This window comes from Ammodytes marinus, assembly GCF_949987685.1.
Source record: "Ammodytes marinus genome assembly, chromosome: 23".
Lineage (NCBI taxonomy): Eukaryota > Metazoa > Chordata > Actinopteri > Uranoscopiformes > Ammodytidae > Ammodytes > Ammodytes marinus.
Window position 1 is genome coordinate 1610940 of NC_137227.1, and position 23455 is coordinate 1634394.

Here is a 23455-nt window from a genome sequence, read left to right on the forward strand (position 1 = left end):
TCTTTTAACCATTAAGTTTACAATAAGCAACATTATGCAGCCAACCAATAACCAACTCATATTACAATGAACTGAATACTTACAAAATCAAATCAACTGCAAATAGTTCAAAATAAGTACTTGCTAACCACTGAAGGCATTAACGCACCTATGGCAAACCAGGACACAGAAAAATACAAAGAAAATCACTACACAGAACATTACAAGACTTACTGTTTCAAAGCAGATGTGCAACAAAATGACAAAACCTATAGTAACTTTGCAGATGGTCCATCTGTAAAGAGAAGTCAACATCACAGGCATAAAAACCTGCTGGATCTTTTAAAAGTATATTGAGAAGATTCAAAGCGTAGCATTGAAAAGAAAAGAAAAATCACATTGTTGGACGCTAAATATTGTTTTTCTTCGTAACACTGATTTACAAAGCAGTTTTTACTTCCATTATCCGGTTCCTTTTTCTGCGGCGTTTTCTAGAAACAATGGGCGGGTTTCAGGCTTTGTGTGTTTTGTTGGTTTTAAACGAGACTTGTAGCACTCTGTCCCCGAGGCGATATCCATTCAAGCTGGCGATGGCCACAGCTGCCTCGTCGTAGTTAGTCATGGTGACAAAACCAAATCCTTTGCACTTGTTTGTGTTGAAGTCACGAATCACCTTGACGTTAGTGACGGCACCAAACGGCCCAAACATCTGCCACAGAATGCTCTCATCAGCATCTGGAGCCAGGTTGTACACAAAGATACACCAGCCAGTGCCAGCGTGCCCCGGGATGTTGATGCCAGCCAGGCTGGTCACCCCTTCAATGGCCATGGGGGAGAACCGGCTGAAACAGACAAATGGTAACATGGTTCAAGGCAAGAAGAAACAGGCATTTTACAAGACAGGAGATGGTGCCAACAGGGCTAACACATTCTGACATGTCTACAGAGTCAGCACCAGCAATGTTTCTATCTCAACATTCATTTCATTCACAAACCTCTTGGAAAACACTAGTTCACCATAATATTAAGTTAACATTTCTCTCATACTAGAGCTCTAGTTTGTTTATTCTAGAGCGCTACATTTCTTAATGTATGTAGCTACTTTTTGAGCTAATCATTCTGTGACAAAGATGGGTGCACAGAATTGTTAACTCAAAAACAAGGAGGCATATTCAAATGGTCAATAAATGGATTTTGTGCCAAGACTGGCATGCAAAAGTCCTGGCTTTTGGTAAATGTGGTTTAGCAGATTGAAGAAACAAAATCCAAAGTGCATAGAAAGCCTATGAATTATTGCAGCAGGTGTCACATAAGATTAGCTGCTCCAGTTGGCCTCTCAGGGAACATCCACCATGACAGGTGTGCTACCAGCATCAAGGACACAGAGAGATTTGACAACCGAGACGTGAGCCGCCGAGCAGGGCACAAGAAGAATCACAAGTCTATTGTGGCCTGTGAGCGCACAGGGGATAGGACTGGAATAATACTCGAGGAAGGCATTCTTATAAAACTCAACTAAGACAAACTGGTATCCTGAAAGATGCCTGATGCAACAAAGTTTAAAACAGGACAGGCCTGTCCATAATAGATCAAGGTTAGAGTATTGAGCTCAAAATACAAGTATGCAATTTAGTGCAATAGCAAGTAAGAGAATGTAAAAGTCCGTCCTCTATAGAGACAATGCTTTAATCTTGGCATGTGGTGACATCATGTTTGGATTAAAGCACCTCACTACATCACTGTCACAAACCTTATTTTAAACTGGGACACATTCAATAACTAGCACATTACTGAACTTGATCATATTTAACTTGTACAAAGTGTACATTAGGGATTACATCATATATAGGGCATGCAGCCACTGGTATGTCATTCTTAGTCTTTATTCAGCAGCACACTGACTGAATGAGGCTCAGTACCTCCTCATATTCAGAAGCTGCTGGTGTTGAAGGCCTCTAGGAACCTGTTGTGTGACTTGTTCTTCCTGCTCATATTAAGTATGACATACTCAATATAGGTTGAAATGTGCCCATGTGGATTATAAAAAAGTACAATGTCAATGTTGCCCATGCAGAAAGATAAAATAACGAGAAAATCAATTTACCTTTTCACTCCGTAAGCCATGTTCAGCAGATTGTCCAACCTAAAAATAAATCACCAGGACAAATATACATTATTTATTGTAAAGACAGAAGGTTGATTATGCATGTTGACAGGATGGGAGAAGAGCTATACAACAGATTAAATTCAGTTATTGTATTGAAGGTAATCCTAGATGATCAAGTCCCTATTAATTGAACTTGTTTATCAATTGTCAACCTACACAACACAGCCAATGGGAGACAGTGGCTTTATATAGTGTGTGCAGGTTGGGCTGGAAACACTAGCTACTACACATTTCACCCAAACCAAATTGAGTCGAGGAGGAACACAGCAGAGTTGAAAATGTTAATATGTGGAGGAATTTCTCGGTCCTCAGTATTGGTGATGCTATGGGACTTCTTCAATGATCATTTGATAAAGCCAGTATTTAGGAGTGCTTTTACCTGAAGCGTTGTGCCTGCTGTGCGAGGGGTCCTGGGTACCTTCGATTGGGAGACTGGTAGAGCTGGGACAGCAGGGCCTGGCTGGTCTTCTGACTGGGGTTGTTTGCAAACTTGACTGTAATGGGTTCAGTGGCACCAGGCGGTTTCTGACAGTTCAGACCTTTGATGGCTTCCTCGGCCTCAATCCGCCGGTCAAAGCGAATGAAGCCAACACCTCTGGAGACGCCTGACAAGGACAATTTGAACATAGCATCAATGATATGCAGTGTCAACACAGCTTAAACAAAAAGGGCTCAAACATGTTTATTGGGTTATGTTTATGGATTTCAAATTGTGTTAAAAACTGTGACATGAATCCTGATTATTTGAGCTAAATCTTCTGAAAACTATGGGGATTCTCAAAATGACTGGCCTGCTATGGATAGAAGATAGGGAGCTAGGACTCAGATTCTGCAAATTACGAGTGATTTACAACAAAACAATTGAGTGATCTCAGTCATTCAAAATAAAAGGGCCATTTCAGTGGAATGCTTAAACACATTGTTAAGGGAATGTGTCATCACCATAAAAGCAGCAGATGAACAGACATCAGTAGAGACCGATGTAAAACCAATAGCAATGTGTAAATCAAAACACAGGTGAAAAGTGGACTGAGCACCAGCAACAATACAAAGCTTTCCCGTCATGGGCAATGGGCAGGCAGCTGGAAGAAACATGCCCAAGACCAAGCTAGTAGGGATAGACGCAAGTGATTGATTCCTCGGCCCTCTATGGATTTTAAAATGCTTTTACGCGTCAAACACAAAACTGACAAATCAAATTTTAACAAATAAAATATTATATTATATATTTTGATGCAACTGCATAAACTGAGCATTGAGTCAATACAATCCTTTGATTTTGCAATACTCTACTCATGTCCATCCCTACAAGTTACATATTATCTACATACAGTACTGTATTCCTTGGGCTTCAGCATCTTTGCCAAGTCAAGAAGTGGTCACTCTAGTACTGCATGCAGCGTATAGGACTAATAATGCAGTCATGTTCTTTTGATAGTTGTGTATTGTTCCTTCTTCCAGTGGCCCTAATGCCGCTGCCATCGGAAGACATTTATTTTCTTAACATGAAAACGTACACGCTTTCAGTGGCGACGATATTCATCATTTCACTGAATATAATTAATTATTTGATTGTGTGACAATCTGGTGCTATTATAAATGGGAAATCAAACACTTTTTTTTTCATTGGATTTCAGAAAATGATATGTATTGAACGGGAGATTGACAGATTTAAGTGTAAGTCTGACTGTCATAGCAGGTATCTTTGGAGTATTCTGTTTTCTTACAGTTGAATGACAGATTGTTCCATTAATACTGAAGTAACACTGAAAGGGATTTCTCCAGTTACAAGTGTGTATAAGTTTGAAAATAAACTATTCCCTTAATGTAGACATTAAGGAATATTATGTGTTTCAGCAAAACAGCGCCAACCATTAGAAAATGTTTCAGTGAAAGATGTTTTAGTGTTTCAAAGGGTTCTGCTTCCACATGACAGTTAATAAATACGACTTCTCTAAATGCATTTCATTGCATGTACACCTTAGGGATGGGCTATTTCTATTCTAGCCATCCATGCATAGTGGTAAATTGCATTGTTGGTGATGTATTTCTCATTGTGCTACTCACCAGTCACCTGGTCCACCAGAATGCGTGAGGTAATGATGCGTCCGTACTGAGAGAACAGCTGCTCCAGTTCTTTCTGAGTCATGGTTTTGGGCAAACCACTGACGTACAGATTAGCATCTCTGATGGAGGCGGAGCTGGGACGCGCATAGGAGACCTACAGGTGAAGACAGGTCATAACACCATTACAGACATTCATTCCACACAACAAAGAGAAAATGGGGGGCGCCCTTAGCTCAGTTGGTAGGGCGTCCCCCCCATGGGCCTCGGCCAGCAGCGGACCCGGGTTTGATTCCAGCCCGCGGTCGATCTCTGCATGTCACTCCCCTCTCTGCCCCATTTCAACTCTGTCTCTACACTATCAATAAAGCATAAAAATGCCAAAAATATCTTTAAATAAACAAAAACAAAAAATAAAGAGAAAATGCAGTGACCTGTTTCTAGCTGAGGGAATACAAACACTCCTTAGTATCTAAATAGGCAGAGTTTATTTTAAATGAACTCCTGTTATGCAAGCCATGTTAAAGGATATGTGATATTCACATTCAATTGCTAATCACACAATACATCTTGCTCAAATAGGAAACAAATGCTACAAATAGATTTGGTTTACACCTGTGCTCTTACAAATTTACTATACTCTATTCACCTCATTGCTTTGCCGGGTTTTCTCCATTTTCAGAATACTTTGGGTCGTACAACAATAGGGTGATGCACTGCAATAACGTGTCTACACCACAGTAGATAATTATTTCTCCGGTGCATACTTAAGAATCTCATGGGCTAAATGGACAGTGACAAATCAGTCTGTCCAGCAAACATGTTCTGTCCATCAAGCCGGTTAGAGAGCTGACAGAGATGGATGCAGCATCAGCCCTGCATAGAGCGCTCTCATTTGAAAATAAATTGATAATTTCTTGCAAACGGCTAGACAACAGCAGTGTGGTTGCCTCTTAACACGTATCGTACCCATTCCTGTCTCTACAGTCTGGAGATATATTTGGAGAGCCAGCAGCCCCAGGCCAGAGAAAATATGCAACATAAATCAACATTTGTCCATAAACACAGAAGAGTAATAGAAAACAGAGGAGGGACTGAAAGGCATCTACCAAGTATCCTGGATCAATACATCATTACACCCCTCTCTTTTTTTCTGCACGGTCCCATTTTCTCTCATGTAGACATTTATGCGATAACAAGCAGAAGGACCCAACAAGAATATCACAGAGAGGCTGTACTGTATCCTACCCAGGGCTGTACGCTTATTTTTTTACGTGGTAGCACTGGTGCTAGCAAGCCAAAAAAATCAGTAGCACAAAAATAAATTTGGTAGCACAGAAAGTATGTTCAAAAACTTGCATAACCTTAACCCATGCATTTCGCTCTAATTACCTTTGAGCCTGTCATCTTGGTCTAATTTGAGATTCACAATTAATATTATATCCTAGTGTGTGCAGTAATAATTGTAGAAAAATGAATAGGGTTGCACTGATTGCAATTTAGACAAAATAATCTAACCTGCCAATTGCAATTTTTTGCTGATTCAGAATTATTTCTCGCCATAAGAATATAAAAATAATATCTGTAGGCCTATCTATATACTTTTTTGTATATATAATTATTATATTAATAATAACAAAAATAGAAAATGTCCTTCTGTTAATTAAAACCAAACTTTAAAACATTAAACATAGCTTGTTAAATGAATAAGTATACATATTGGTAAAATTTAGGATAAATTAAATTGGTTGTTGTGAATGTGCTAAGCGTAGTTCTTCAGTGGCTTATTTCAAACTCTGCAGCTGAATGAGTTGCCTTTGTAGCTAGAGCACTGCAAGCTGAAGCGCTAACTTCCTGTTTTTACCGGCTTCAGAATAAAAGTCAACTCACGTTTGGCTAGTAACAGGCTTTTAATGTGAAGGCGCACAGGAAATGTTCTGCTTGCACACGCGCTAACTTAACTGCGGTAATGTAAAGAGCCGTCTCCTTCCGGTTATATCGCCGCACAAGCACAGATCCAGAGCGCACATCTTTCACCAGCCAAAGACTACATTTACCCGCATTTGGAGATAGTTATTGAAGAGCCCTCTAAGCAGTGTTGTGCATCTGCTCATTAGCACTAGTGCGAGTGGACTTGTATTCATCATCGCACGTGATCAATTCCAGTAGCAAATGCGATCAAAACTGTCGCACTGTACAGCCCTGATCCTACCATTCCATATGTCTGGTATCTCCAGGTTCCTGTCTCATAACTGTCCATGTTGTGAACAGCACAACAAATGTATTAGCGTCAGATGTGTTAACTCGTCATATACAACCCCCCCCCCCTCTCTTCAATCTTATAGAATGGACTGAATGAAAAACTCCCTTTAACTCAAATACAGAATATAATCATTTATTTTGGCCTCATATTGATAACTCTCCAGTGGGGTGAAAGCTGGTCATGTTCCTGGCCTGAGGGGGCGGGCTGACTAAAGCCCCCTGCACACAGCCTGGATACTCCCTTGCTTCTGCTCCCCTCCCAGGCTCACCTTCACACTTGATTTGATGCTAATGTTTGCAAAGTATATTCCTCTACCACACTGGGGTTTATTTGCACTTATGAAAGAGCAGCTAGAGCATTGTGGATGTGTGATATATAAACATACCATGCTCTGCTTCAAGAGGAATGAACTGAGGAAGAGAAAAATGTGTGTTTGGTTTGATTCATGGAAATGAAGAGGTATGGCTCATTACACACCTCATCTTCAACTGTCGATATAACGTTCAAATGACTTATGTCTAATCAAGCAGACAGCTCACAGATATGGTTTACAATAATTAAATATGGTTTTTAATATGTAGTACACACTAGGTGCTATTCAAACCTGAATAGTCATTCACAAGATGGGATTTTGTGTTAGTACTAGGGCCCGGCCGAGTATAGCATATCTCCCAAAAATCTGCAACCTGCAAAATGGCCGAGTTGAAATTTAAAATTTTATTTTTTTAATTCAAGCAATCATGTTGAGTGAAATGCACTGCTGTCCTGGTGGTAGCCTAAATGAATAGCATTAAGGCTACATCCTATTTACAGCAGCAGCAGGTGTATTGTAATACATTGGATTAATTCACAGTTGACCGGTCCCCCTTGCAAAACGCGGTCCCAGCTCCTGCTCGGGCTTAGCCCCCTAAATAAGGTTGAGTGGAGTCAAAAATAAATTAAGCTTTCATGAAGAGGTGAGTTTTGAGTTGACTTTTGAATGAGTTTATTTAGTCTGAGTTGCTGATGTTTGGAGGAAAGGGAGTTCCAGAGGGTTGGATGCAGTTAAATAAAATGCTTAATGTCTGAGTTTAAAAATGCCTCGTGACATATTAGTAACACTTTATTTTCTTTTAGACAATGCATCTTTCAATAAAGAAAAAGTTCCTGTACACATATTGACAATAACAAGTATTTATATATTTAAGGGTTCAAGAAAGTTCATTTTTTCAATATGTATTTAGGGGATTTTTTTTTAAATTTAATCGACTGATTTAATCGTTATTGTAATTTTTCTCTGAAAATAATCGGCATCGGCACTAAAAAAATCCCTATCGGTCGGGCTCTAGTTAGCACACCTCTGGCTCTAGTTAGCACACCTCTGTCCGTTTGGGAACTGGCTAGCAACTTGTGAGACTACTCACAAAAAATATCACATCTATTAATCCGTCTCCAACATCCACAAATCCTGCAGCACTATATAAAGCAAATGAGTTTCTCTAGCAGCACGTTGAGTGCTACATTGTCTGATGCATGCTAATGGCATCCACCTCCCTGTAAAGACATACAGCAGGGCACATGCAACCATAGAAACAGTTCTGCTCTGCTTGAGGCCCAGGCAAAACTGCATGTGCCCAGATTAACAATAGGCTCCCTTTCCACCCCACATTTCTCTAGCCTCATTATGCTCAGACTCCAACCCAGAGAGCTAGACATGAATAGCATATCTTCAATTTCTGCAACCGGTCATGAATAGTTACAGATTTCACTGAGTTGAATAAGCCTGTGTCATAACGTCACATTTTAGAGATGGCAATGCCTGAGCCATTAAAACAAAGAGAAAGATAATGGATGACATCTTACCTTGATGGTTTTGGTCTGAAGTCTCAAACCATTGAGGGTATTGATCGCTTTTTCTGCATCCTTTGGGTCCACATAATTCACAAACCCATAGCCTAGGCTCTGCCCTGCAAGCACAAGAATACACAGCAAAGGGTCACACTTATTAGAGAACGAAAGTGAGCTAAAAAACAAACAATGTATTGTACGAAATATATGACAAAACTGAGTTATGAATTACTGGTGAAGGGATCAAAGCAGCTTTAGTCTAAAATGAATTGCCACTAATACTGGGATACACAGATCAACTGTAGATATTTTATTGCTTACTGGCAGAGCATGAAGAACACAGGTCACAAGCCCATTTCCAAGAAACATCTATTTGGGTTACAACTTATAGTACATTCTCAACCAACTCTTTCACAAACATGTCTTAAATTAAAAACGACAGGCAATTGCTGTTCTTTCACACCAACTCATCTCTGACACAGAGCAGTAGCTGAGGCTCAATGTGTGTTTATCTCTAAAATGTACAATAGATTGACACCCACTCTTGATGTGCACAGAGGCAATTCAATTTACTCCACCCACACTGCTGGCTCTCTGCAATTCCACTGCCGGTCAAGTTCACCGGCTTAAGCAGCTTCAGCATATTAATTCAGTCTGTGAGCAACTTGAAATTGTATCTTAAACTTTACAGAAGACTAGATGCAGCTGCGCTTTTACATTAAATCAAACAGGTCCATAGAGATGATTTCTCCTAATGGGAGAAATCCAAACACTTAAGAAAACAAAACATGGAAATTAATAATCTGATAAGAAAGGTCCTTACATCCCAAACAGATAATCTTGATTGCCCCCCCACCCCTCCCATCCGCACTGTCAATAAAAGCATGAAAAATGCCAAAGAGAATTATTTGAATTGTTATATTAAAATGTGTTTTTTTTATTTGGGATGTCATATTAGCAAAATCAAGTGTTACATGATCCAACACCATCAGAGTATAAACTACATCAATGAGTTTATGTATCAATGTACACATTTTAAAAACATTGGTAAATCCAGAAACCCAACTGTCAAATACTGCTTGAAGCATTGCTATTAACTTAGCTATACTGTACAACACCCTATATGCACCCATACTGGCTTAATCCGTCTCACCACCATGAGTCACTGCTCTCATGGGCGCTTCTGCTGTGATCATGAGAAGTTCATAAACTTCATTTCACCTCATGTCTCAGGGACTAGCTAGGAGAAACATGCTGGGCCTTTGAAATGAGCTAGTGAAATGACACTTTTACTTAAGCCCGGAGGGCAAAGCGCGTGTGTTCTTCTATACATGCGGTATGTTGGCATGCTACACCCTTACAGTGATGTTTTTTTCCTATGGAATATCTACTATCTGCCTCATCCCTGGTTAGAACTGGGAGGCCCTAAACATGTTCTTGAAACAATTTCCTATTTTGAACTGTCATCAAGGAGTAAAATTACTGCAATGCATCTAGTTTCCATTAAGAAACTAGTGCTGCCCAAAGTGACTAAGCTGCTAGCAGCGGCAGCCATCGCGAGGACATTTAAAGCAAAAAGGAAGCTTGCATCTCTCCTGTGATTACTAGGGGTGTAACGGTACACTAAAGTCACGGTTCGGTACGTACCTCGGTTTTGAAGTCACGGTACGGTACGCTTCATAGTTAACGGAGAATGAACAGCTTTAGCTGTCAGTAACTAGCTGACAGTATGTAACATACAAATAAAATGCATAACACATGCAATTCTCCAATAAATAAAATACTTATTAAATACTAGTGTAGGTGCCGCATAAACAAAAATTGCAATGAAAAAATATAGTGTTAATGCTCAGCAGGCTCTGTAAGCTGGTGTAAACAAAGGGTATGTCATCTTTAAGAGTCTTTTTGACTTTAAAAAAAGAAAATATTGCTGCAGCTCTCTTAAACTCTAAAGTGCTCTTAAAAATATAACAATTATCAAATAAAAGTGCTACTGCTGCATTAATTGAATGACAGCTTGTTTATGTTCAGTATAAAAAAGAAAATAGTGTCTGGGTTTTGCCCAGGTCGTTTTTCTTCACAGTAATGGTGATAGTATGCGCATGCATGTTCGACGTGTTGCCTCCTACATAAGCGATCGCGGTGAAACAATAACCTGTGTGCCAACATTGTTCCACACGTCTATCACTGTTTTCATAATTCACCTGGAATCAGAAGTGATCCCTCAAACGGGATTTGAATGACAGGGGGGCGCCTAAACGCTCCGGTTTCCTGTCTTTCGCCATGCAGTTCGCTCTCTGTTCGATAGCACTGTATAACATTTTGATTTGCACTACTCATAGACAGTAAAAGAGGGGGGAACGCTGCTACTACAACTGCTGTGATGCAAACGGAACACTAGAGCGGAGAGGTGTGTGTATCTCTTGCTCTGACTGCAGCTGGGAGGGACTGCTGCGTGAGGACTCGGCCGCCTGACTCGGCCGCCTCTGGGAAGGGGGGGAGTGGCCGTTGAGCACCCGTTGCTCGTTTAGAAGTGTTAAGAACGATACATGCTTTAGCGACAGGGTCTCTAAAAGTCACCAATAACACCAGAAAAAGTAGCTAGATTGGTCACTGGTGGCTTTTAAAAAAAAAAGTCACTGAAGATAGCAGCTAAGTTGCTAACACTGCCTGATCCTCATGCTCACCATGGAGATAACAGACTCTCAATCGCTGGCTGCTACTGCGCACGTGCGAGCCGAGCCGGAGGCTAAATGGTCCGGGGGGAACTCCGACGACAAGTTTTAAGTTCCACACCGCAAAACAGGCCTGTACATTCGCCATATATTAACGCTATGTACGCCACAAACGGACCGCGGTCCACCTCTGTAACACCAAATACGTGCCTGTACCGTCACGGTACGGTACAAATACGTGTATCGTTACACCCCTAGTGATTACCAATATCTGATGTAGCACCAGTACATGGATGTATGCTGGTTTAAATCCATTGCCAAAGGGCCTAAGGAGAGACAAAAGCAACACAGTCTGGAGGGGATAGCGTTTTATGTAGTGCAAAAATTTAAATCAGAACATCATTCCTGAGAAATGACTGGGAGGCTTCGAATAACATTAAGGGTCTGATATTTTCAGCATCTGAGTTTAAGTCTCAGTATCCGTCAGTTCGTTCTGCCCTAATTCAAGCCTTTATCGGTTAAAAATTAAAATTTAAATACTTACTGGACTGCCTAATGAGCAAAGCTGGTGATCAATCCATTATTAATCCATACTGCAATTTGTATCACTTTAAATAGATGCCTTCATTCACAAAACTACTGCCAAACAGTAGGAATCAAGACTCATTTATATCTCAATCCTGGGATTTAAAAGCTGCTGTTCTAAAACATACATTTTGTAAATGTGACCAAACATAACTACAACCGTGACTCATACTAAGCAAGTACAATTGGAGCAAGCAAAATAATAGGAAAGCTGAAACTTAAGCAACTCATTCACAGCAAGCTTTGGAACCATATCCCTGTCATGTTAGCGCAACTAACACAAGGTTGAATATGTTTCTGACAAGGGCTGTTCAAAAATGATATTGTCTTTCTTTAAGTTACAGTGCTTAACTTCTGTTTCGACCATGAGGAATTCTGAGTTATTACAACAACCCTATCTGTACTCTACATCAAAAGCCTTCAGTGATCAGTCAAGGATTTTATACCTTCTGCTGTACATCCAGGTTTTTCAGGAGTTTTAAGTGTCCTGTTTGACATGTATCTACTGCCAGCCAAAGAGCTTAGAACTCAGCCTTTCCAGGTGGCTACAACTTTATATTAATCATAAAAAGGGAATTTGTTTTACATGGCTTATTAGGGATGTGCCGGTGTAAACATTTTCAAACTGGTTATATATTTAGCCAAATACCAGACCCATATACCAGATTTCACCATTAGGTGTTGCACGTCACTCAGCCAGCAGCGCTCCTGATGGGAACTAGGGCTGGGTATTGTCAAGGACTTTGCGATACGATACGTATTACGATACACTGTTCACGATACGATATATTGCGTATTGTGATATATAACGATATATTGCTACATTTCACATACAAGTATCCTTGTCATACATAACAGCACAATATATTAATAATTCAACGGACAAATCGAGTCAAACTTCCTTTCCAATTTGTTTTGGTTGTGGCAAATCATCAAACACTGATGCAGCTGCTTTACCATCAAAATAAAAATTCTATTCACTCTTGCACAAACTGGACAGGACACACTGAAAATGAAAACGCATCAGTGTGCTTTTGTGTCTCTGAACGTATGTAAATAAAGTGCATAATATGCGTGCAAAACAATTATGCCTTATTGTCAGTAAATACAGAGGACACAGTGAATCTTAAGTATTCTTATAAACAGAATTAATAAAATCTCAATAGCCAGTATCCTAGAGGCTCAGGACAAAAAATTATCTTAAAGAAAAAAAATATGGAAATCGATACAGATATCGCCAACGTAAATATCGCAATATATCGCCATAACGATTTATTAGCACAGCCCTAATGGTAACGTAGTGAAAGACCACGCATGAGAGTGCATAGCAGTACTTTACTTTTGGGTTCATCTAGGTTTTTTGGCTCCCCTCAGCTTCAATCCAAAATTTTGCCATATTGGCGCAGTTTTCACCTGCTTTGAAACTCTGCCATCAGAGACAACACATTGACTTCCTGGTTAACAGTGGCCCTGACCATGCGCTCTGTGCAGCATGCAGGTTTTTCACAGGTGTACAACTTTCCAACGAGCTAGTACAGGATGTACATGACTGGAATGCTACACACGGACATATACGGTCCCCTCCATAAGTATTGGAACGTTGAGGCCAATTCCTTTATTTTTGCTGTAGACTGGAAACATTTGGGTTTGACACCAACATATGAATATGAGACAATAGATCAACATTTAAGCTTTCATTTCCAGGTATTTACATCTGGATCTGATACACAACTGAGAAGATAACATTGTTTGTAAAGGAACACCACATTTTTAGCTTAGCAAAAGTATTGGAACAGATAGACTTAAAGTAAATTAAAGTGAATAAGATTTAATATTTTGTTGCAAATCCTTCGCTTGCAATAACTGCATCAAGCCTGTGAACCATTGACATAACGCTTTTGCATTCTTCTTTTGTGATGCTTTTCCAGGCCTTTAACGCAGCCTCATTCAGTTGCTGTTTGTTTTGGGGGGTTACACCCTTAGGTCTCCTCTTTAGCAGGTAAAATGCATGCTCTATAGCGTTTAAGTCTGGAGATTGACTTGGCCAGTGTAAAACTTTCCATTTCTTGCCCCTGATGAACTCCTTTGTTGTTTTTGCAGTTTTTTAGGGTCATTACCTTGCTGCATGATGAAGGATCTTCCAATCAGTTTGGTTGCATCTTTCTTTAAATTGGCAGACAGAATGTTTCTGTAGACTTCTAAGTTCATTTTGCTGCTGCCATCATGTGTTACTGTGTCAAGATGAACCTTTACCAAAGTGATGGAAAGGCTAAAGTTTGGAGAAAGAAAGGATCTGCTCATGCATACCTGACATCTGTGAAACACAGTGGAGGCAATGTCATGGCTTGGGCTTGCATGGCTTCTTCTCGGATGGGTTCATTAATCTTCATTGATGATGTAACACATGATGGCAACAGCTAAATGAACTCAGAAGTTTACACAAACATTGTGTCTGCCAATTTAAAGAAAAATGCAACCAAACTGATTGGAAGATCCTTCATAATGCAGCAAGATAATGACCCAAAACACACTGCAAAAACAACAAAGGAGTTAATCAGGGTCAAGAAATGGAAGGTTTTAGATTGGTCAAGTCAATCTCCAGACTTAAACCCTATAGAGCAGTGGTTCTCAACTGGTGGGGCGCGCCCCCCCGGGGGGGCGCGGACACTCTACCGGGGGGGCGCGAGGGGGATGGTAAAAAAAAAAAAAAAAAAAAATCTTAATTTTTTTTTTTTTTTTTTTTTTTTAGTAATTTAAATTTTTTTCCTGATATGTAGCCTAGTTCAGAGATGATATGTATTTTTTTTCTTAACTTTTTTTGATAGGTAGTTGCCAAGTTCATCACACAAACACTCCAATCCACTGATATGAGATCAGTTTGCAATTTTCAAGTACTGAATTAATGGTAGAACTGTGGCCACTAGAACTGGTCTCTGGTCAGCAAAGGTCTTGAAAACAGCATAAGTGTGCTTGTGACATGCGTGCCACCCATGCATGTGTATGGGCACGTGTCCCAGCAGATTTTTGAAATCTGAATAAAAAAATGTAAGTTTGTAGTTATCAAGTGTAACATGTTCTTAGGGCAGAATTTCATAAATAAAGGTTTATTTTTTTAGCAAGATATTTGGTCAAAAGCTAGTGGTCATCCGTCCCTCTGTGCAGTTGTTAGGCATCTGGCTGCTAGCAAGTTATGTTGTCTTGCTAATTTTACTATTCATCTGAACTGAAATAAATATTGACTTTTTCCTTTATTATCTTCGCCAGAATGCACCAGAATGCTTAGATTACATGTTAAAAACACAAAAAAATCTTCTGGGGGGGATGCCCCCAGACCCTCCTTCAGGGGTTTAGTTTTCTGACAAACATTACAATGGATACTAACATGATTTGGCCATTTGGGATTATAAATCATCTTTGAATTGGTTGTACAGCATATCACATGCTATTCATTCAGGGGTGCGATGGCCACCCCACTCTAGCTCTGTGGCCCACCTTGGCCACCCCCAGTCAAAATTTCCTGGAATCGCCACTGAGACACACACAACTCCGCGTTCAGGCTGCACAGTACATTAATCGCAGGTAGCATTTTGAGCTAAATCTGGCCACTTTCCAAATCCAAGACTCAATAGTTGAAACATTCTCTGAACTGGGTTGTCAGACAGCAGTGTTTCCCATTGATCATAGACTTTGTTTTGTGAAGCTTTTTCATAACAGGTATACCTATTGTAGAATTTATTCTGTGTATGTTCTATTTAGGCTACTATTTTCTTCTCTTCTAAGGAGATTTAAAAAAAAAAAAAACATTTCCTCAGTGTCTCATTGATACAATCTCATAATTAGCTTTTAAAGTGCACCAGAATTTAACGTTAAAATATAAGAAATGTCCGGACCCCAACCCTAAACCCAATGTTCAACTCAAAGGTGCGCCACTGGCCTAGCCCTTGTGATAATGACAATAATAGATGATCTATCTATCTGTGTAGGCTGGTGTGTGTGTGTGTGTGTGTGTGTGTGTGTGGGGGGGGGGGGGGGGTGTCACGGTCGGTGGGGGGGCCCAACTGCAATGACCCAGCTTTGGGGGGGCCCAGCTTGCAGAAGGTTGAGAACCCCTGCTATAGAGAATGCATTTTACCTGCTAAAGAGGAGACTGAAGAGAGTAAACAAACAGCAACTGTATAAGGCTGCGGTGAAAGCCTGAAAAAGCATCAAAAAGGAGGATTCAAAAGTTTTGTGATGTCAATGGGTCACAGGCTTGATGCAGTTGTTGCAAGCGAAGGCTTTGCAACAAAATATTAAGTCTTATTCACTTTAATTTATTTTAAGTCTATCTGTTCCAATACTTTTGCTCACCTAAAAATGTGGTGTTCCTTTACAAATAATGCTATCTTCTCAGTTGTGTATCAGATCCAGATGTGAATACCTGGAAATGAAAGCTGAAATGTTGATCTATTGTCTCATATTCATATTTTGGTGTCAAACCCAAGTGTTTCCAGTCCACAGCAAAAATAAAGGAATTGGCCTCACTGTTCCGATACTTATGGAGGGGACTACACACACACACACACACACCCCCCCCCCCCCAGGGTTTTTCCTGCATAGAGGAATTTTGGCGCCCCCCAAAGAGGATTTACCCAGCGCCAAAGGAAAATCACCAGCGCCAAAATGATACAATTTGAGAATAAATATAGCCATTTAAAACCTCTCCAAATTCAGCCCAATTTAAGTCATCCTTCTTGAAGGGCTGGGAAATAACTTGAATTTCAACTTCAGAGGAAAGGTAAAACTAAGGTTGCGTTCCGAATCGCATACTTTCTACTATATAGTATGTAGAAAAAAGATTTAGGATGTCCCGATTCTTGTGGCCAGATTTAGGATGGTTAGAATACCCGGATGGTCTACTTCATGCGGCCAAGATTGTTAGTGTTGAAAAGTGCATCCTATTTGGGCGATTCTGACCCACAATCCAGTGCGCACGTGAAGTAACGTAACATCGACAAAGCCTATAGGTCCATGTTATGAAAACAAACGGGGATGCGACGGATATAAAATCAAGAGGCAAGATCAAGGCGCAATGTTATGATGAAATAAGAGAGAAAAGTATGTCCCAATAGTATGCCTACTGCATCCTAACTAGATTCTTTTTATCGTCAGATGTAGTATGTAGAATAGAAAAAAGAAAGAGTATGCGATTCGGAACGCAACCTAATTGTGTCATCTGAAAACACTTCAGACTCACAACAGACTAAAATAATGTCAAACGCAGACACACGAGTCACGTGACATACGCGACCGCCAGAGAGAGAAAAAAGGCAAACATCTCGACCAATTAGTTTATTCACTTAAAAGTCAAATCATAGTGGTCTATGAACAAGCAATAAATGAATTAAAAACACAGGAGTTTAAAGCTCCTTTACTCCTGCCACCACAACAGTCAACACTGTACAATGCAACTGCCTATCCAGCCAGCTCCTTGAGACATAAATATATGATGCACTCACATTCCTGCAAGCAAAATACATGCCCTATCAACACTATTTGCAACGTGTTATTTTTATTTTGACATTTATTTTATTCATTATTAAAAATATTTTTCACTTCTTTAGCCTATTTCTATTTTCCTTGTTTTCAGTTCAATTAGGCCTATGTTTGAAGTCCAAAGTCATTGTGTTAATAGAAACAACCTTGTTAAAAGTTAAATAAATGCATGATGTTCTTAAATTAATGATTAACTGTCTTTAATAATCGTGATCACACAATGTCAATCAAAATAATCATGATTATGATTTTTTCATAATCGAGCAGCCCTACCTTCTTGCAATTTCCATGGTTTTGATCAATTAGAAACAATTACATTATTAAATAGCTAGTCATTAGTATTTTGACTTCATATCTACAGGTTGTTTATTGTGATTTTATCAGTCAGTGAGCTCCATGGTAACACAGTGATTGACAGGCGGACTGAAATGCTCTTTATCTGGAGAGAAACTGCCCTCTCCCAACCCCACACCCCTCTTAAAATAAACAAATGTTTTGCCTTTACTGTTGCACATAGTGGCGACCCCAAAAAAGTCGGTCCGCGTACTGACCTCCCAAAGGCCCATTCTGAGCTAGGAAAAACCCTGACACCAGTCAGCTGTGTTGAACTCAACAGCTGGGATTAGCTGCAAAAGGATAGCTAGGCAGATGACAAGCGATGTAAACAACTGAAATACAATTACTACGCCATCTAAGGTAGCACGGGAACATATTTGAGATAAGAGATTTGTCTTAAACGCGATATAGAATGTGATGTAACTCATTTAAATTGCACTGTGCCACTAAAATGTATTGCAGGTTAAATGAGATCTGGTGTGCTATTCTTTCAATACTATGGGTATACTTTAAAAAATAAAATAAAAATAGTCTCACAACAAAACCCTGAATCAATCAATCAAATCAAATATTTCAAAGCTTAATAAACAACAGACGATGCCAAAATCAATATTGAAGGAGAGCCAGACTGCAAGGTAAGTGAATCTGGTTGGATTTACTTTACAATTAACTTTCTGCTTGTAATTTAAATACAATCTGCTGTGTCTTTGAAGTAAAAAAAAAGGCACAAACACACACACACACACACACAAACACACACACTAGAGGCAGACCAACTGAGATAATGGTCATCGGCCAATATCTGCAATCATGAGGCCGATAATAAATATATGAACAAATATGGGGGCATGTGGAATTACCTAAAGTGCTTTTTACTCAATGTCAGGCTGATTTAAAACTGGTTCCATTTAGTTCCTTACACTTAACAACTACTTGGGAGTGCTATAGTCTGCCGTATTCTACACAATATCAAACATATCAAGCATGTTTGCTCAATCACCCAAGCAGGCTGAGCACAACACTGATTTAGAACGAGAATCACTTGTCAAATACAGATCAACTCATTATCAAATGCATTTCTTGTATGCATTGCTACACAAATTATCATGGCTGAATGCCAAGAGTCTAAATTCACTAATGCATAATGAAACACACCCACATATCATTCATCCTTACAAATATTTTTTTTTAAATTAGTGTTAAAAAAGATTCACTACAACTATATAAAATAATTGCTGTAAAAAGAAAGCACCACATAGGGAAGCAAGGGGGGATACAGTTAAGCTCAACGTTCCTAGAGCACCTGCTATGAATGGCCTCATCTGTAAGATTGTTACAGATGAGGCCATTCATAGCTGTAAGAAACTGTGCAGAGAGAGACTTGTGAATACTGGTCAGTTAGACATAAGGATTGTGACATATTAACCATTATGAATATTTTAAAGCCAGAGCTGTAAAATCATGTTCATTTAATGAGGCTGAATACCTTGAGTCTCAAAATAAAGAATAGGTTCTTTAGGTTCCAGCCTCATGATCCAACAGTGCATGTCAAGGGAGAGACATCATTCACTTAACCAAGGCCGTTGATGTTTCACAACCAACGGGAGTAACTTTGCAATACATTTGAATGTCCCTCAAAATTCCTCCAGAAAGTAACAAGGAAATACTGTTTGAGTACCGTACTTTCCGCACTATAAGCCGCACTGGACTATAAGCCGCAGGTGTTATAATGTTTAATTACCATATGTAAGAATTCGTGCACAGAGGGGATTGTCGGGAAAGAGATGGCTGCTTGAGGAAGCTCCCATTTATTAACATTTCAACAAACAAGTTGCATATTTGCATAACGTATTCAAGTGTTACCATTTAGAGCAATAGCTACTAGGGATGGGCACGAGTGTTTTCACTACTCGTGTGATCGCTTGCATTCCTCGAGGATCAATCGATTCCTCGTTAAACTTTTTAAAATTTTTAGAATGCAGCGCATCTGTCTGCAGAATAACGGTGCATCGCAATAAAGCCAATAACCTGCGCTTAATGCTTCTTGTCAAACAGTCACAGTTACAATATGATTGTAAGGATTTATTTTCCACAAGTTTAAAACACATTTTCCTAACTGAAAGTAATTAAATAAGCGGGCAAAAATTTAAACCGATCGAGTAGGTCTGCGGTGGAGAGAAAAAAAAGAGAGAAAAAAAGCATGGGCTGTAGTTGGCTAACAATCAAAATAGACACCGTTTAAAATAAGAAGGGCAGCAAATACAATACAATTATTGTCCTACAATTTAAACACATAGATAGGCTAAATAACTCACCAAAGCAGTAGAAGTAGTAGGCTAGTATATCCAACCGCGTAATGCTCACTCCGTGTCCGTGACTAATTACCGCGACTAATTCCTCGTTAACGGAACGTTACACCGGTCGGCTTTTGAATCTCAATCCTATATTCCATAATAAAGGCTTCTTAGCTGTTGTTTGCTCGAATGTGCCCGAAGTCAGCCTGGCTTCTTTATGTGACTTTCCAAGTTTTCCAGCACCGCATTCAGCTCCGCGGTGCTGTTGAGACCACACACTGGCTGCGCTGCACGGAGGTGGCAGTTATTTGCTGTTGCTGTTTGACACAACGCTTAGTTTATTTAACTTGGATCAAAATATTTAATTTTGTTAAACTTTATTTTATCCGTTTTGTGCCGTTTTGTACACGTATATAACATTTTAAAATAGGGGCGGCCCGCCGGCCCGCCTAAAGGGTACAAACACTAAAAAAAACAAAAAACGATTTTCCTCATCCACCAATCGAGATCATTTGAAACGAGGAGTACTCGAGTACTTGATTACTAACGCCCATCCCTAGTAGCTACAGAATATATACTGTGCTGTGTAATAACAGGGTCGAGAAACGGGGAAAAAGTCGCGGCTTATAGTCCGAAAAGTACGGTAGTATTCCATAGACACTTTTCAATGTTCTTCAGTCCCAGTTAGAAATGACATTTTACTAGTAGTGGTATCATCCAACATATTTAAAGTAGATAAGTAATGGCTGCTAGGAAAAGACAGTGCCTGAGGGGCACTTTACACGACAACACGAAACAGTGCAAACGCGGAAAAATTCCCGCGGTTGCACTATATAATTTACAGGAAAACAGCAAACGCAGGCATGAAACCGCAGGTTTTTGAGATCACCTCCCAGGGAGGATTTTTTGGAAAACTTAACGGTTTTGGTTTCCTGTAAACACCGAAAACATTTCCCCTGATAACGCTGACGTCACGGCTCCACCCTCACACATGCGTAGTCTATAACATTTGCTGTCAAAATACCCACAAGCGAGTTATAAAGTTAGAAGACAACATGAACGGTGTCTCCACGGCACCATCACTGTGATCAGCGGAGAGTGTCGTGCAGCGCTAAAATATAGGCTAACACTCGCCAATTTAGTCCAAGCGATTACCGCAGTAAGTTATTGAGACCACCCGCCACTTTGGCTGGGGAAAGATTTGTGCTCTGCCTGTTTTTCTAGCTAAATAAACGTGTGTCACTTCTATATGCCAGGGACACGGCTCTCTCTCTACATTAAAAACACTATCAGCGTGCAGCGGTTAAGCTAGCGGCTACTGTTCAACAAAAGGAGCATTAAGGCTACGGCTTCAAAGTAAAAGCATTTCACTGGCTAAACATTAATAGCATTTCACCGGACACACGTGAGTTGACTTTTATTTTGAAGTACGCCTAACAGGAAAGTATCCGCTCACGAAGCCCCTTCACTATCAGCAAGTCTTCTGTTTTTACGAGTTCAATGCGGTGAAATAAGAGGACAGAAAGCTTGTCTTTTACAATATTTGTAACCCCAAGCTTACACCAACCGCTTTATGAACGTTAGTGGCATTAATTTTTGGTTACAGTAAGGTTTTATGCATCAAATTGTACCGGAAGAGCTATCTACTAGGCTGTGTCACCGCTGACTATTGGCTTGGCACTGCTGCTACAGCGATTTCGGCCCGTTTCCTCTGAAAACTTGTGTACGGGTGAAGATGTCAGATAAACTGTGTCTGAACGGGGTTTTTTTTTAAACCAAAAACTGGAAAACTGTCACGTTTTCACAGTGTAAAGTGCCCCTGATACTCCCTATAATTAGATGCAGAATGATGGCTGACCTTCAAACTAAGGGCTCTCCATTTACTGGGGCTAAAAAAGGTTCATAATTTATTAGAGTACATTTTAAATATACAAGAGGGAATCCATATACCATAACTGAACAGAAAAGCTTATGACATGGGCAATACAGCAAGTAGGGCCTCACTGATGTGTGAAATGGATTCAAAGTTTGTTAAGTGATGAAAAAAAAATGGTGTAAACATAACTGAGATCTTCTATTAGATTTGCAAAATGAATGCAATGCAGCCAATAGAAAACAGTTGAGTTACCTGTTATTTTGTCTCGAACTAGTTTACAGGACTCAATTTCTCCGATGCTCCCAAACAAGCTCTTGAGCTCCTCCTGGGTCATGTTCTGAGGCAGATAGTTGACTATCAAGTTGGTTTTACTGTCCTCTATGCTGCCTGACTCTACAGGTGAAGAGCAGTTGTTTGACATTGTTGAAGGACCGTTGCTTGTGTTGTTGCACGTTGGCCCATTGGACAGCTGTGTTTCCATGGCAGCAATTACCTGCTAAAGAGAGAAACTCAAGTCAGACCAAAAGCATCAAAATACCGACAGGGGCGAGATTTTACTTAAAAAGGTGGAGTCAGCGATTATGGAGAATGCTTGTCAAAATCAGTTTATATCTCCTCACGATCTGCTACCTGCCATGCTGTGTCTGCTGAAAAGAAAAAAATCCAGTGAAATACACAGCCTCTGTAAACTGGTATGTCAACAAAAAGGGACCCACCGTAGTAACATGCCCATTTACAAAGCCTAGTATGTGTATTACCACTAGATTTCTTTTTAAGTGCACACACAGTACATACTGGTGGTTTGTAACAAGATATTCACTGATTTTGACAATAAATGATTTTGATAAGCCTTCTCCAGAATCATTGAATCCACCTTTAAATGCAATCTTTTTTTTTTTTTAACACACACACACAAAGTATCATTAAATCAAGTTACAGGGAACATAAGTCAAAAGTATTGAGTGAAAAAGATTCTCGTTTTTTTGTATTGTGCATTGCCATAACTTACTGCTTGTTGTGTTTCTGAACAAATAAATAGAGACTGAGAAAGCAATGTGACGGTGCATTCATCTGTCAGAAGAGCAACTATTGGTAGAGCAAAAATAAAGTTGGTAAGTGGCGTGTTTAAACATAACTTTAAAGGTTTAATGTGGTCATAAAATGAAACATTTAATTTGGCAATATGAATTGGATAGCAAAGCCTTTGGCAGCATATCTGCAGCCATCACTTCACTAGCATCGGACCAATATTATGGTAGTCAGCAGCAAGTAAATATATGAAGACTCAGTGATCCTTTATGATCCACATTATTATTCTGCAGGTACGCCATGAAGCTATTTTCATTCTAAAGCAGATAGACATTTCATGTCAGACAGAATTAGCAACATAGTAGCTTTTTATAAACAAACCCCAAAAAGTGCCTGAATTCCCAATTGACTGTGGTGAATTTGATTTAGGTGTTGAAATATGACAGGGACCTAATAGCATTGGTATGGCCTGAGCACAGACACAAAGCAGGCCATCTGGACAGATGATTAAGAGAAAGGAATCGCCACAAACCCCAGTCCAAGGCTCAGGCGCCCACGAACCACTTCTAAGCAGAGAAGCCACATCGCACAGTCTGACTGCCATGTTAGTTTGGAGTTGCCGTCTGAAAATGTGGACACAGAAAGTATGTCATGTTAGATCAACAAGAAGGATAGCACAGTCAGAGGTGATCACATTGCATTGTCGGGGGGAGAGAAGGAGCTTTTATTAGGTTGAACTAGCTGTCCATGCAGATTGGCCTAAAGCAGGGACAAACAAAAAGACAATGCTTCCTCTTCAGTGAGGAGGAGCAAACAGCACAACCA

The 23455-nt window shown here is 39.9% G+C and overlaps 1 protein-coding gene across 4 annotated transcripts; it reads right to left on the bottom strand.

Moving 5' to 3' along the window:
- Positions 1-490: 490 nt before the first annotated feature.
- On the bottom strand, positions 491-23249 carry elavl2 (ELAV like neuron-specific RNA binding protein 2; the record flags this gene model as incomplete). Of its 4 annotated transcripts, none has more annotated exons than XM_080051890.1 (7): positions 491-821; positions 2084-2122; positions 2526-2751; positions 4214-4367; positions 8316-8419; positions 21854-22097; positions 23163-23249. In XM_080051890.1, 7 exons carry the CDS (start codon positions 23232-23234, stop codon positions 491-493), a joined length of 1170 nt encoding a protein of 389 aa, XP_079908016.1. The 4 variants fall into 4 exon arrangements, with proteins under 4 accessions (XP_079908016.1, XP_079908013.1, XP_079908014.1 ...); XM_080051887.1 differs by having other exon boundaries at positions 21854-22094; positions 23163-23234; XM_080051888.1 differs by lacking the exon at positions 2084-2122 and having other exon boundaries at positions 23163-23234.
- Positions 23250-23455: the final 206 nt, after the last annotated feature.